This window comes from Struthio camelus, chromosome 2, assembly GCF_040807025.1.
Source record: "Struthio camelus isolate bStrCam1 chromosome 2, bStrCam1.hap1, whole genome shotgun sequence".
NCBI classification, from domain to species: Eukaryota; Metazoa; Chordata; class Aves; order Struthioniformes; family Struthionidae; genus Struthio; species Struthio camelus.
Window position 1 is genome coordinate 91,820,474 of NC_090943.1, and position 16,686 is coordinate 91,837,159.

General features: G+C 42.3%; 1 protein-coding gene across 1 annotated transcript in view; it reads left to right on the top strand.

The window, feature by feature from the left end:
- Window positions 1-15,202, top strand: part of CDH20 (cadherin 20) — a 119,947-nt gene extending 104,745 nt beyond the window's left edge. The window contains exons 8-12 of the mRNA XM_068931526.1: window positions 118-254; window positions 2,485-2,606; window positions 4,485-4,602; window positions 11,289-11,540; window positions 13,575-15,202. Coding sequence (XP_068787627.1) covers window positions 118-254; window positions 2,485-2,606; window positions 4,485-4,602; window positions 11,289-11,540; window positions 13,575-14,074 — 1,129 coding nt within the window. The 3' untranslated portion in view covers window positions 14,075-15,202. The remainder of the gene's footprint in view (window positions 1-117; window positions 255-2,484; window positions 2,607-4,484; window positions 4,603-11,288; window positions 11,541-13,574) is intronic.
- The last annotated feature ends 1,484 nt before the right edge of the window (window positions 15,203-16,686 follow it).

Below are 16,686 nucleotides of genomic sequence, written 5' to 3' on the forward strand. Positions count from 1 at the left end.
TTGTGGGTGAATGGATCTGCTGCATACAACAGCATTCCCATTGCTGGAGTACTTTGTTGGCTATAACACACTGTTTTCACAAGGGTTGCATAATATTTTTAATATGTGCTTTTGCAGATACTCAATCGACAGGAGCAGCGATCCAGGGCGTTTCTTTTATGTCGACATTACATCAGGAGCACTGATGACTGCAAGACCTCTTGACCGGGAGGACGTTTCTTGGCACAATATCACTGTGCTGGCCATGGAGCTGAGTAAGGAGAATGCAGACTGTAGATAGATTAAAGAGATAATAGACAAAGCAGATCGAGAGACCTGAATTCAGCAATTCGCATGTTCTTATGCACTGAGTAGGAAGCCATATTAACTGAATTAGTTTTCCAACATGAACAAGCAAATACCGCATTTTATTTACTTTTTACGCTCCTGTTTGCAGAGTCGTGGGAGGAGTAGAGGCTGTCAATTAAATGCAGAATGCTGCTTTTTCAGCTCATTAGTATTCCAGGGATTTATTTAAAACTCTTTCTGAAATATGATGCAGCAAGAGCTCTATGTCTCCAAAAGAACTGGGCAACAAAAGCAGACGCTGCAAAGGCTGTGCAGCTTTGCCAGAGGAGCCAAGACTACCTAGGAGGCTTGCATGGCTCAGGCAATGACAGGCAGCAAAGAGCCTTTCACTCCTGGGTCTCTGGTTTAAATCTGGTCTGCGTCAGTAATGAATGAACATGGCAGCTCTTCGGGAGCTTGCTGCCAATAGCGGAGCGATCCCTCGCAGCTGAGGGAGCTTGCTAGACAGCCAGGTTGTACCAGAAATACAGGGCAGTTTGAAGAAGCTTTATTCCCAGACTAAAAGCGCTATAGAAGAACTGCATATGCAGTGCTACTTTTCACCTCTGCAGCAAAAAAAAAAAATCTGCAAAACTGTGAAAATCTGAACTGTGAAACACACACTTGTATTTTCAAAGGAAAAATTTTTCAGGAAGCTTACCCAAATCCCAGTCAGCCAATATGAAGTTACCAGGAGAATATATCACCCCCTCTATTTTAATGCTAGTTTTACTTTCAGCCATGAGCAGTCATTGCAACTGTATGTATCTTTGCACGCACTGAGTGTGTAAAAGCTATCCCTGCAGCAGCACTTTAGGGTGAGAGCAATATGAAGGTATTCATTCCTTTGACTCATCCTCCATCAGTCCTCGGTCTGTTTTGCTCTGTAGATGTGCAGCACAATGTTTTAATTTAGTGAATAGATTCAAAAATGCCATAGTTGCACAGTGCATTCTTGAATAAAGCTTCTAATTTCAAAAATTAGGTCAATACTACTAAGAGTATAAATGTAGGCTTTCATACGCCACAAGTGCCTTAGCAAAATATGTATGCATATGTGGAAAAATGAAGGGTTAAATTATTAGTTAGTGAGAAACAATAAAGTTTAAGAGTAAGTAGTGCAGTGATGCAGTATGACACATGCTTTGATAGAGCAGATTAAGCCTTTAAGGGAAATCCAGAGTATAAGAAAATTCTCTGTTAGTTATATGAACATATCGTTTCATGCTACAAAGGGAGAAGTATTTGGGGATAAATGCCTGAGGTGATATTGCTACAGGGAAAAGAAAAAGCTTAATTTTTAAGAACTTTTAAGAATTTTCTGGATTTTCAATACCCTTCCGACCTCCTAATCATTAAATCATTTTTTTGTCCTTTGTGCTTAGAGTTCCATTTTGTCATTTAATGAGGGAGAAAGGAGTTCTGGGGCAGATAAACACAGAAAGAAAAAAATTGTATTTATTCTGTGAAGAGTAAGATTAGAAATTGTGACGATATGTGAAAAGATGTCTGGATTTACTGGGGAAGAGAGCTAATGAACCGGTAGGACAGAAATATCACAAATGATGTTATGCAGAACATAAAATTTTCATTGTAGTTTTAAGCTCCAATGAAAGCTTTTCTGAGCAATTTCATGTGTTCTTATGTTTTAACCTCCCGTATAAAGTATTAAAAAAACTGAAACCAATATTTTTGTCTTCAAGGCATACAAAATCTGAGGAAAAACATATATAAATTGCAGAATGATCATGGTCAACAAGCTCTAGATAACGAACCTATCCTTAAAAAGAGTCTGTTCCTAACTCATGCCATTAATACCAAGACTCAACAAACAATATTTCCCAGTTAAGCAGTAACTGCGAGGCACTGTCTAAAACTTTCGTTACAGAAATAAACCCATTGGAGTAAACCAGGTTGAAGACATCCATGCCTGAAGGAATTTATTTCAAAAAGATGGAAAGCAAGGGTAGATAGAAGGGCGTTTAGAACGTAATTCTCAGTCATACTCTCTGGAAAGGACCACAGTTCCAGATAAAATAACGTCATTTAATGCGAGTCTGTAGCAAAAAAGTTGCTTTACCTCTTCAATAGAGTAAGGAGCAGCCATTTCCCCTTGCTGTAAATTCCTTTTCTCTACTTTGCTCTTCCTTTTTCTAGACAATCCCTCACAGGTGGGCAGTGTCTCAGTGACAGTGAAAGTCCTAGACGTGAACGACAACGCACCAGAGTTTGCAAGGTTCTACGAAGCTTTTGTTTGTGAAAACGCCAAAGCCGGCCAGGTGAGAAATGCTGGTGATGCCCACGTGAGGGTTGCATGTTGCCTTGCATGGAGATACTGCGTTGGAAATGGTGAGCCTTTAAAACAGGACTTGGCTCTTCATCTGAACTCTCTTTAGCAGTAGCCTGTGAATGCCTCCTCTGATGCCTGTGCTGCTTTGCAGAGGCAAGCACATCACGTCAGTATTAACATCATATATAGCACCCTTTTTTTCTCCCACAGCAGTCTCCAAACTCACTGCACAACGCACATCATTGCTGAAAAAAGCCCTGCCTTGGGAAGGTGCCAGCAGGCAAACATCCAGTACGTTCTGTAGCAGCAACAAAGAGAGGAAAAATGTTTCAAGCAGTTGGGCCTATGTGTGACAGACAAGGTTTACTTTTAAAAGACCCTATTTATAAGAGCCTTAAACACCCCTGACTTATGGGAGCTGGACATAATATACTGCAGCAGCTTCAAAGGGGTGACGAGCTGAATCTGTTCTGCCACAATGTGAACCGAGGATTACAGAGACTTGTAGATAACACAGGACTTCCAGCTTCATATACTGTAAATTAATGCCTCCAAGCAAGGTGCCTCTGTGCTGCTCTCTCTTCCAAAACTGCATAAAAGCCCTTGAATAAGGTCTGCCTCTGCCACAGACAGACGTGAGCTCTGCCTGGCTGGGGTCAGCAGGAGCTCTACCGCTAATTGCTTGGGGGATGCGACCTGGCAGTTCGCCATCCAGTGTCCACAGCGTGGACTTGGTCTCCAAACACACAGGTAGCTAACACAGCTTAAACAGGCAGGTGCACAACTCATGATTTGTGAAGGAAAAAATTATACTAGCAATATCACAGCCCATCGCCTGACTTCACTGAAGCTTCTCCAGGGTTGCTGTGAAGCAGAATGAGATAGCAGTTCACTGCTGGGACAACTGTCCTGAGATCATTCGTATACAGGATACTTTCACCCCACTAATTGAAGAAGTCCCTTAACATCGCAGGGAAAAGAAATCATGGTCTATTTTTTTCATGGTATTGAAAGGAGCATGTTCTAAATACTAAGCTTTTCAAGAAATACATACTAATTTGGATTGCTTCTTTGCTGAAGAAAGCCAATACTGTTGCCACATTTTGGGAAGTCTGAAGTCAGTTTTAATGTGCTAAATCAGACTTTATGGATCTATCACTGCTCAATCCAAAAATAACTTTGAGTGAAAAAATCCAGGTGAAGATTTATTCATCTTGTCTAAAAGCGTGTCAGAATGTTTACTCAGACAGAGCTATAGCTCACTGTGCCTGAAGTCATTAGACCTGCTTTGCTAAACCTCCTTAGTGAGGTGACAAATCTCTTTCTGGATTTAGTATTGTCTTAGCTTCTTTCCGCAGTGCTATTTGTTGCATATAGGGAGTGTTTGCTTGGCTGCATTTTCTTTCTTTATTTCCACTGACTTCTTAGGAATAGCCTAATTGATTTAAAACTAAGAGAGTGATAAAAAAATCAATCTGAGGTCCTTTTCTACCTACAAAATGAAGCTGAAAATAAGTATGAGCTTTCCCACAAGTTCTCCAGTGCACAGTTTCTTTTCTGAACACCTTGGGGCCTCAAAAGAAAAGAAAAATATGTGAGAGGAGATAGGGAAGCATAGGAGAGAATTGTTGTTATTTTAATTAAGCTATTTCCTGCTTTGTTTAAAAGTGATTTGCATGTTCCCAGCAAAATAAAATGAAGCCTACAAGGTTTTGAGCCTCTTCTGGAGTCATCTCTTGTCCCTCTGTAAGATAATTCTGTTCAAATGCTGCAGCTGCTTATGTGTATACTTATACATAAAGTTCAGTTCCTGAGCGGTGTTGGGGTTGATTCTCATCTGCTTCTGCTTTGTTCTTGCATTCTGCAGCTGATTCAGACAGTGAGCGCCATCGACCGGGATGACCCACAGGAGGGTCAGCACTTCTACTACAGCCTGGCTCCTGAGGCAGCCAACAACCCCAACTTTACTCTAAGGGACAATCAAGGTAATCAAAGTGGACACAGACAGTTAGCTACTCTAATTTCTACTGCCTCAGTTGGTTTTGAGAAGCTCTGACTTACAGTATGTGATAAGACTGCCATTTCAAATAATACCAAGTGACACCTGCTCCTTAAAGGCAGTGATAAAATGACATATTACTTAATATAATTGAAGGTGATATGATATTTACTTCACTATAAATATTCTCTAGAAAGAGGCCCCTTTTTCTTCTTCAGGGAAATGTGCCAGTGCTTTGTGAAAATTTAGTTCTTGTGGCCATGCTGCAGGCATCTCAGATTACCAGAGTGGAAATTGCATTCATTCAAAAGGAGATGCTTAAAGGTAGGGTAGAAACTGGAAATAAGAGATAAATCTGAGGGGAACTGCACTGCTCTTTTATGTACCCCCTTCCTAGGCACAGAAGGGAAGATTCCTGTATTGTTCCAATATTTTTCTCAAATCTCTTTTCTTTACACATCCTCATTTATTGCCTAGGAAAGGGAGGGAGGGAGATAGGGAGGAGATGCAGGGGGTGGTTTATAGTGCCTTAGGGAATAACTTGATGTACAGCTAAAAGTCCGTGTAAGTTGGGCTAAGCAGAAACTGAAACACCAGTGGGGAGACGCACAGCAAAGTGTTGGCATTTGAGTATCCTAACCTGTATAATTTGCTTCTTTTGGGAGTGCTTTGGTGGTTTTGCAGCCTGCAGGAAAGCCTCCTTGTTGGCAGACCTACACATGATGGCTGCTGACAGAGGATCATTGTGGGTAGACAACAGTGATGAGGTCAGATCCACAACAGCCTTCACGGGGGGAAAGAGGGAGGACCTTGACTAAATTGGTGCAGTTTTGAAAGTCAATATAAAGACACAGGATTTCAATAGGATTTTCTTCTAGAATGTGAAGTACCACAAATCGGCAAGCGGTTCTGGAATAAATGGGAAGAAAGGCACCTGCAATATCTGTGGCCAGTCTCCAAGTGGAGTGCCTACCCATGGTCCCACATAAACACAAATGCCTGCCTGTTGCACTTACTGCCATGATCCCCTATCCATGCCTCTCCACTCATATGAGAGAAGAGTGTTTAGGCTAATATAGAAGACCCTACCTTCACTAATCAAAAGTGCCTTAAAAGATGCGACTTGCAGATCCTGGAGTCTCTTCCACAGCATGCTATTGCTTAATCATCCCAAAGCAATTTTTTGCATAGGGCTTCTGAAGTCTCCCCACACAACTGCTTGCGATTTTTTTCTCTCTCTCATCCTCATTATCTTTTTATACATATATGTATATATATATGGGGGGGGTGCATATTGCCTAAATACATAAACAAATAAAACACAACCATTGCTAAAACATTTGGCATACTAGGCTCATTTCATCCTCAAGGCATTGCACTAAAAAAAAGCAGCTCATGAAATTCCCAGCATCAGATGCACTTTTTCTGTCTAAGGCCATACTTGCTATAATTTATAGTGACAGCAGTGGCTGAATGGCTGTGCCTCCTGCTCCCTCTAAAATATCAGTTTTCCAGAGAAATATGTCACAGGAAGCTTAGGGTACTGTTGGCTACAAATCTGAAACAGAAATGGTAAGTTTCAAACCACTGACTATTTGAAATATACACATTAAAGATTATTTTACTGCCTTAGCAATTTGGAGTGCAGTAGTCATTTCAGTAACAATAATTTATGTTTATATTTTCATCTAGAGACCACTAAGTACTATATAAATTACAAGACTTAGTCACAGAGGGGATAGATATATATCGAATGTCACAGGATTTGGAAGACGGGGAACAGAACCCACCTTGCCAGTCACAGCTTGTGCATTTAAACATGAGAAAGCAACACTTCCAAATTGTGGGAAGGCAACGTTAAGATTAGCAATCGTGCCGGTTACTTGGCTGCCCAATGCAGCAGCAAGAGAAACTGCAAGACATGCAGCCTTCCTGGCAACAATTAAAACCTTGATTTATACTAAGCAACAGATAGATCACAGTTTGCATCCTGATGAGCTGTTTTACATATTTCTTTGGCCCTTGTTGTTACAGTCCCTGAGAACTTCTTTAGTCTATTCATTCTCCCCGTATCTGTGGCAGATAGAGAAATCCTATTGTCTCCACTTTATAGATGGAGACATGGGGAAAGGAGAAATTAAGCTACTTAAATCCCTGATTCCCTCTGAGTTGAGTAAAATCAGTAGGAGCTAAACATGTAAGTAACTGCAAAGATCTCGGCCTAAATGACTTCCCAAGGCCATACAAGGTATGTGTGATGAAGCAGGGAATTGAACTGGGGTCTCCCAGCACTTAGGTTACCGATCCAGGTTTTGGCAGAGCTGTCTTCCTCCCCTTCTAAATCCACGTGAGATCATGCTGGGAAAAAATTGGCACAACCATTTTGCTATAAGAATGGGATGAACAACAAAATAAGCTTACTGCATTTCAGATTAAATTCTGAGCTGATCTTCTTCTGCTGACCCTTAAACTGCTGGCCTCTATCTTTGGGGAAAAGGAATTAATGGAGAGTGTGGCCATATTAATGGGTGCGGATGTCAGTGCCGTATCACTGTCAGACATGTCATTGCAAATCACTGGCGGCCTTTCCCATTGCATTTAAATTTGTCCTACAAAAATTGTTAGCTATTTCTTCCCTTCCTTTAAATTGAGGTCTACCTCACACTTTGGCAAGACAGAGAACAAAAATAATGAGCTGAAAATCCCTAAGAAAAAATACAACCCCTTCCTCAAGCCGATGATGTCTGGAATATCTGCTTCCCTGTACTCTTTCTCTCACTTCAGGTAAAATATTTCTTTCTACTGATCATAATTTTTACAATTAGTGTTAAAAAGCTAACAGAAGTTGTGGGCAATATCATCACCAATTCTTGGATAGACTCATGCAAAAGAAATGAAACCTTTCTCATGGCAGGAGCAAAGATTAGCTTTGTTCTCTGCGTTTCAACCTACACAGTGATTACTTCCCCCTGACCTCTCCAGGGAGGCAAATCACTTCCAATGGGGCAGAAAATGGCAGGAAGGAGCTGCTCCATGGCTTGCTCTCCCAACCACATGAAGACACCAGCCTGCACAGTAAGAGGAAGTTTGGTTTTCATGCTCCTCCTGATCACAGGGGTGTGGGACCAGCCACTCTGGGTTCCTCAGTGTTTCTGCTCAGCGTTGCAGCTGAAGGCTACCATCTCCTCCTCTGTGAGCCAAAGACTCTGCATGGAAATCTTTGGCGCAAAAATATTGTGTGTTCTTATGCTTGCTTATTTTTTTTTATAATGGGAATTTCATGTGCTCATAAGCCCTCTTCTCTTAATGGCTGGGGCTTAGCAGATATAAAGTCTGGAAGGAAACTGTGTATTCCAGTTTCTGCCATGCCACATCACATTCCAGCATGTCCTTTGCACTGTAGTACTACATCAAATCGCATTGGCTTTTGAAGAGTCACACAACAAGATTTGGCACCAACATACTGCAGTTGCAGAGTAACGGGTAGAGTAATTGTTTAGGGATAATTTGGATGCCTTCCTAGGACAAAGCAAAACAAAAGCAAAGGGGTGGAAATAGGATGCTGAGAGTCCCCAAGGGGAATTATATCAGCAAGAATAGTTAAGGATTTGGGTAATATTGTCAGCCATCACAGAAAAAAAAAAGAAAAAGAAAATATTCAACACTTGATTATAGAAACTTGTTTTTCAGCTCAAAGAAGCATTAAGGTTAGAAACACTTGAGACCTCTCACTAACTGATTTTGCACAATTTCAGTCAGATTCACTGCCTATGACTTCTTTTACAAGCAAAATATGACCAGCTCAGAATAATGAATACTTCTTCCCTCACAAAGAGCAGTTTCACATAAAATGAGGGTTTTCTGTCACCTGAATGGAATTTGTGACTTTTATTGTAAATTATTATAAAGCGAGAATTTTTTTCACCCAGGAAAGAGAAATGCAACCAAACTTCTCCATGGTTTATCTTTTTGCCAAGGGGACTCAGACGTTTCCATTGACGCAGCATAAATCCAGCCATGTCACCATTTCCTGCCCTTTGGGCTGCTTTTTCAGGTACTAAAACAGGCCCAGCCCTGAAAAGATGTGGGTTTAATTGCTGGGGAGCACACGCTAGGAAGCGTGTAAGCAGCCTGCAGGTGAGAAAGGACTTGGGTGTGCACAGAAGAGAGGAGATGGATGTTTGCAGGAGGCAAGGGCTCCCATCTGCAGCACACCCAGGACTCATGGGAATCCAAGAGTACATCAAAGTACAAGAAAGAAAAGAGCTTGAGATTGCTTTAAAAAACATCATATCACAAATTTAAACCAATTCATGAATTGTGTAGACTTACGTGTGCCAGTAGTGTCTGATGCCACAAGATTTGCAGCAAGAAGCGCGGAACTTGCAGCATAATTTAAGTCTAGCGGGCAAGTCTAGCAAGTCTAACTTGTCTTTGCATATATTCCATAACTGGCCATTTAGAATGTTCCTGACCATTTCACTCCTAAAGGCCATCAAATATTTTCTGATGTTCAGACTACAGCAGATAATAAAGCTGATTCACCTGCAAGCAACTTGAGTCTCTGCACTGATGAAACTCACTTAGGTTCTAAATTTTAGCAGTGAATAGACATGGAAATATAATGGAAAATTAAACTTTTTTTTTTCATGATCTGCTTGTGATCAGAAGGTTTCTTGTCATTTCCACACAGCAGCTCCATTGTTCCAAACCACCCAGGAGTAGCTGACGGCTTCCTGCATCCCTAGCACAGTAAATGCACATCCTTAAGAACCTGAAGGTGCAGATGGCCAGGCTGTGACCTCTTTTAAACCAAGGAAACAGGAAACAAATTCAAGTAGTCAAAGAAACTGCATGAGGCTCAATTCATAAAAATAGATCAGAGCCTGTAGGTCTGCCAAAGAGAAAAAGCACCTTTGTTTCCCATTTATCTTTGCTGTCCCAAGACCTGCAAACATGTTTGTAAGGAAGGCCAACTTTTATGCACATTTCTTAAGGCTCCTTCTTACCTCTAGTGGCACGGATCACACAGGAGACATTCAACCTTATGTTTCTGTTTCAGCCTAGCGCCTTCCAAAAGTCTCTGAGGCCACAAAGCTTGAAAGTCAGCACTGGTAAAGTCATCACTGATCTCCAAAGGACTTTCCTTGGCATTTCTGAGATGAGAATTGGGAACAAATTCCTAAATTCAACTTTTTTCTAATTGGGAAACTCAGTGCCAAGTCTGCACTGAGGAGTTTGAGGGAGTGGGTAGACAGGAATTCCAATGCCACTAGGGAATTCTGGCATGTAAAAAAAAATAAGCTGAACATGGAGGAAAAGCCCTAAAGGTAGGAATTTCCTTTGAAATGAAATTTCAAAGCAATTTGCTGTTTGATTATTCTCTTAATACTTTGTTTCAGTAACACTGTTTTGAACCATTTTGTTTCATGTTTTTATGTTAAGCAGATGGCCGCACTAAATGAAGTAGAACGATCAAATCCAAGCAGCATAATTCTGATAGTGAGGAAATGAAGCATTCTGACTTTTCCAGTGGCCAAAGGGCCAGTGAAATTGCATGTGTTTGACTGAAAAGTGTTTAGTTGCAGATTTTCAACTCGTTGCTGTTTTAGGATAACAAGCTGATTATTTTCTTCTTGTTGCCTCAAGCAGATGGGCTCAGAAAGATCTGGTCAGCTTGCCTGAGAAGTCTTCCAGGAACAGGGTGAAAAACAAGCCAGGCATCAAAGAACATAAAGAGAAACTTAACATGTCCCCAAGGGTTATACACAAACGTCTCCAAAATAGTGGCAGCTCAACAGTGAGGTCTAAAAAGCTGCTAGCAGGAACAACAAGTTGCCTTTAATTGTTTATTTCTGTCTTGCCTTTTGAAAGCTATTTTAGCTAAATCTAAAGGCTGTGAGTTTGCTCTGGGCACTTTATGTCACAAAGGGTAAAGGCAACTCGTAAGGTGTGTATGCCTTGCAGGTCTCACAGCTATGCCTTGAGATGTTGGAACAGGGGAAGCAGAGGCAAAATGTTGGTTAGGTCTCCCCAGTACAAGAGAGACATGGAGCTCCTGGAGTGAGTCCAGCGAAGGGGCACTAAGATGATTTGGGGACTGGAGCATCTTTCCTATGAGGAAAAGCTGAGGGAGATGTGACCCTTCAGCCTGGAGAAGAGAAGGCTCAGGGGCGATTTGATCAATGTGCATGAGTACCTGAAGGGAGGGTGTCAACAGGATGGGGCCTCTTGACTCAGACTCTTCTCTGTGGTTCCCAGTGGTAGGACAAGAGGCAATGGACGCAAACTGAAAAACAGGAAATTCCATCTGAACCTGAGGAAAAACTTATTTCCTGGGAGGGTGACAGAGCGCTGGAACAGGTTGCCCAGAGAGGCTGTGGAGTCTCCTTCGCTGGAGATACTCAAAAGCCAGTTACCCACAGTCCTGGGTAACGTGCTTTAGGTGACCCTGCTGGAGCAAGAGGGTTGGACTAGATGGTCTCCAGAAGTCCCTTCCAACCTTGGCCTTTCTGTGATTCTGTGATTAGTGATAAAATGATGAAAAGCAAAGGAAAAAAGAGAGAGAACAAATGGATGTGGGTCTAGGGCTGATTTTTTTGACCTTCCTTTTCTGCTGAATGTATTTACTCTGTAAATAAGCTCTCCTCTCCATTTATTTCCCACCCCTAGACAATACAGCGTGGATTTTAACAAGGCGATCTGGCTTCAGACAGCACGAACAGAACACATTTTACCTACCCATCTTGATTAGCGACAACGGCCGCCCCATGCTGAGCAGTACGGGCACCCTAACTGTGCACGTGTGCAGCTGTGATGACGATGGCATGGTGATGTCCTGCACTGCTGAAGCCTACGTCCTCCCTGTCAGCCTGAGCAGAGGGGCACTCATTGCAATCCTTGCCTGCATCTTTGTCCTGTTAGGTAAACCCTTGGCTTCTTCTTGGGAGGGGGCAAGTTCCTCTATTCAGGACAAGGGTTTTCTGATCCACAGAAGGTGAAGGCTATACGTATGTGTGTGCATATACATATGTGTGCGTATATACATATACATAAGTATATATAAACACACATATGCATAAATATATGCATATGTTTTATTGACACACACATACACAAAGGAGCAGACCAAGGAACAGAGGATGTAGTCAGCTGCCTGTGACTTCAGACTGTGGGACATGGGAAAAGGTGACAAATATGGCTTGCAAATATTTCTACCAGAGCCCTGAAGCGCAAAGCTGCCTGGTGCAGCAGTGCTATCTAGGAAGGGGTATGTTGGGAGGAGGTAATGAAAGCTATTGCTGGGGACAGGTTACCCCCCTCAGCAGTTTCTGATCTTACCCTCTCACAGGAAACAGGAATGGTAAATCCTGTTCTGCCTCTTGCTTCCTTTTGGCAAGAGATATCTCCCCTCCTTTTTTTTTCCCTTGAGAAAACACATTTAAATGATGCCTGTGCTGTTATGAAGTCCTCGCATTCATGGGAGGTGAAGTTAAAGAGGTGTTTGTATATCTAAAAGTGTTCACAGGAAATCAACACCACACAGAGCTAAAGGCAAACCTCTCTGATATCCTTATATGGACACATGTTTCTTGACTGAATCCCACATTCTCCTTGACTTTCTTCAGGGGAGGAAGAAGGAAACTTTGCACTGTAGGACAGGAGAAGGCCTTCTTGATAAAGAATTGGGTTTTTGACACAAACACAGATTGGTGCAAAACTCTTCAAAGTCCTTGAATTCAGTTGCTCTGGAGCTTAATTTACAAGTTTATGGGTATTATTGCACCTTCCCAGTTCCATTATTTTATTCAAATTTATGTTATCTCGTTCATTATATGGTCCCATCTCCATAATATATCATCATTCTTATTTCAAGAATAGCAAAAGGGCTGAGCATCCTGCAGGTTTTCCATCTCCACAAATATATCTCGTCCTTTCCTTGCCCATACCTTCTATTTTCTCTGCTAGCAGTAAGTACAGAGAGAACCTCAGCTCCTCTGTTCACTTTCTTGATTCATGAGATATTGTTTCAAAAGACACGTACCCTTAAATTTCAGAGGGTTCAGTCTGAGGAGCAGTGGAGAACAAGTGCTTTCAAAGTACCTCAATTTTGGCTTTATGAATAAGCTTAGATACCTCAGTCCAAAATTTCAGCATTTAAAACCCTTGCTGAGTTCTAGCCCTGGATATATGGTCACCAGGTGACTTTACATTTCCAGTAGTAAAGGCTTCTAATAATAAAGGCTTCTTGGTATCTGTATGATCAGCTCTTCCTGTGCTAAGAAGCACAGGAAGATATCTTCATCTTGATATTGCTAAGCAACCCACAGTAGATCTTCTCATCCCAAGTCAGCGCCTTGCAGATAAACAAGAACCGCTTTGGAGCAGCCGAAGGTGCTAGCTTTGCATTTTGCCATGTAGATAGATAGATATATCACCATGATGCCTAGGCACCATCCATCACCAGGTCAGCATTCCTCCATCTTTGTCAGATGCAGAGCCCAGTGCAAGACATATTCCCAAAGCGGGCTGCAAAAGCCAGCTCCAAAGCAGGAAAATATTGACTTCTATAGAGCTGTGTGCCACTGCAGATAAACTCCTACTGATACTTGATCTGGCTGATTTAAAAGTAGTTCAAGTATCTCTGTAATGCACAGCAAACAATTCTGGCTAGACATGTCCTAAGCATCACCAAGATTTAAGAATTATGATGAGAAAAGGGACAGATTAGCAGGATCTCAAGGTACTAATTTTGGCTTGGGGGAGTCCAGATTTCTACATCCTTCCCCCTGTAGACACCACAGCTCTTCAAATCCAAGGGGCTCACTGGGGAGAATGGAGCAGCAGACAGTTTAAACCCGTTGCTGGAGTGCATTTTGGTAGCCCCATCTCCCTCCACTGAGCAGAGCAAGATCTACCCTCTTGCTAACGGTCCTGTGTCTTGGTTGCCTCCCACAGTGCTGGTGCTCCTCATCCTCTCCATGAGGCGGCACCGGAAGCAGCCATACGTCATCGACGAGGAGGAGAATATCCACGAGAACATCGTCAGGTATGACGACGAAGGTGGTGGGGAAGAGGACACGGAGGCCTTTGATATCGCTGCCATGTGGAACCCACGGGAAGCCCAGCTTGTGGTGAAAAACAGGCAGGACATGCTCCCTGAAATAGAGAGCCTCTCCAGATACGTGCCTCAAACATGCGTGATGGACAACAACGTCCACAACTACGTGCTCGCCAAGCTGTACGAAGCTGACATGGACCTCTGGGCTCCTCCCTTCGACTCCCTTCAGACGTACATGTTCGAAGGGAACGGCTCAGTGGCAGAGTCGCTCAGTTCCCTACAGTCAGTCACAACAGACTCAGACCAGAGCTACGACTACCTGACAGACTGGGGGCCGCGCTTTAAAAAGCTGGCTGAAATGTACGGGGCCACAGACAGCAGCGGGGCTCTGTGGTAACGAACAAGGAATTACAGAGAGGTTTCTACGTGAAACAATGCCCGATTAGGTCCATTCTCATCAGATGCTTCCATGGACGTTGGTGAGGCCTCCTAAAATAGCAATACGGTGCTTGAATGAGAATGGGAAGAAGGGTGTGAATGAAGGTCTCTGTGGATCAGCTTTACTCAGTTAAATTAAGTCACATTTTGAAACAAGGAGAAACAAAAGGAAGAACATTTTTCTTGTTTTGCAGCAAAATTTGGAAGCTCCGCTCCCGGAATATAATGACATTGTTCTCTCTCTTTCTCTCTCTCTCTGTCTCACTCTTTTTCTCTCTCTCTTTCTCTCTCTTTTATACGTGGCAGCTTACTGAGTTCTATACATCTGGGTACAAAGATCTGTAAACTCCAATTGTAATCTCCAACTCACTGAGAAATTGCCAGCACAAAAAAGTGGTTCCCAACTAGTTACTTTTGCCCTATTTAAAAGAAAAAAACCCTTGTTTGATAACAAAAGAGAGAAAACACAAAGTGGAAAATTGAAACTGGAATCTGAGAGGGCTCTTTGTAAACTAAACTTCCTCTGTGCTAACAGAGTCCTTTTTTAATCCTTTAGAAACAAGGCTGAGTTTTTTTCCACCTGGCTGAGAGGGCCGGGGAAGAGGCTTTGAATTTCTGCTCTAGTTTAAAGGCTGATCTATGAGTCATTGACGTTAACACTAATCCATCTCCTATCAAGTTAGTGTAAATTTATTCTCCCCTCAGCTCTTTAAAACCATGACACTGCTAAACTGCTCAGAACAAAACCAGAAAATCTGCCTCTTTTGCACTGTAGATGTCTCTTCCACGTGCCAAATGTGAAGATTAGATTCTACCAATGAAAGCCAAATAAAATTAAAAAAAGAAAAAGCTATATTTGGTAACTACATGGGTTAGATGGGCTTTCCTAATCTGTGTAAGGTCAATCCAAGGGATGTTTACATACTGTAGATAACCTACTTGAACAAATGCAGTATTATAGACCAATAAATGGATGTAAGAAAATTACATGTATAAGTTTTGTATATTTGTTAATTTTGGTAATAAATATGGTGTACTGCATACAGTACAGTACCTTAGCACCTCTTTTAATAAAAGTTAAACTGAAGGGAAAGTCTGATGACAATTTATTGACTACTGTGCACACAACAGTTGGTGCTTATCTGTGGCTGTATCGTCACATGCTTTAGGCATCAGAAGAAATGGTTAGTCAGCACTGCGTCAAGGAGAAAAGCCTTCAGTCTGCAGATTCAAGCACATTTTCTGCTTCTTTAATCTGTGTTCATTTGGACACTACCCCTAGCAGTGAACCACTGCATGTACAGCTCATCAGAATAGAGTCACTTCTCTATACCTACCATGTTGAAGTCAAAAGAACGTCTTGATTAATCTTTTTGAAACTTTGCGGCTGGGACATTCAGAAGTTTGGAAACCAGTTACACAGCATTGAATCGCATGTCTTCAGAGATGTGATAGCATATAAGTACCCATTTGTGGTCAATTTTACACTGCAAGCAAAGTTTCGAGTCTTGTCTTATTTGCATGTGTAAAGCGGGGAGGTGCCAAGGAAATTACACTAGCACAAGCTTCACTGAAGGTGGGCAAAAACTCCTGAAAACTGACTGCAATGAGATTTGCAGGTTTCTTTCTAGCTAAAGACTCTCTGCATCTAAAATTGCCCAGAAAACTCATGGGCAGACATAAGCACCCAGGTACCACACTTTTTCCGTGTGCCTATTGTGTTCAGTTTCTGTTGCAGATATGCACACACCTCTGCCTGTGCTTTGCCTAATCTTAGACTGTACCAACTGAAGACAGGAGCCTTATTTCCACAGTGACTCATGCAAAGTCATGCAATCATGCAGAGGCAGGTAGCCAACAAGAAAAGAGTTTTGGTGACTTCTCAAGCATTTGCATATCTGCTGTGATGCAAATCTGAACTTTAGCAATTGTATATGCCATGGGTTCTGTTTATCGCTCAAACCAAAGCTCTACACCACTGGAGAAAGAGTGCTGAAAAATATATGATTCAAAAGATGCTCAGGTTTGTTATGGCAGTTTTGTACCAGTTTCTTTCCTTGGTAAATAGGGCAGAGCCACTCACTCGCTGGGGCAAACACAGCCCTAGTTCAAAGTGGGAAGTCTGGGCTCCCAGCCTGCTTTCCCCACCTAGGCTCGCATGCTACAAGCCAGCAGTGCAGCTGCAGAGAGCAGCGGTTTCTTTCCCGGGCTTCCCTCTGGCACTGGAAACCCCTGCAATTGGCCAGTGAACCTGGGTGAAGCAGGTCTGCTACATTTGCCATACAGGGTTCGGGGGCCAGAGCGCTGGGCTGGAAATGCATAGTCACTAGGGTTTCTCTGCTAAAGCAGGAGGCAGGGGTTACTAGACGAACTAAAGCCCCTGTACCCTTTCCCTCCCTACCTCCATCTCTATCTGCTTGCATAAAACTGATTTAACAGCACATGTTGGCATGTTTACATTGCAGAGGGGTAATTCAGAACCTGGAGCAGTTTCAAGTTCACCAATAGATTCAAGAATTCAGATATTTTAAAATCTTTAAAAGGATGGTGTTGTTCTTGTCTGCCTTTGCA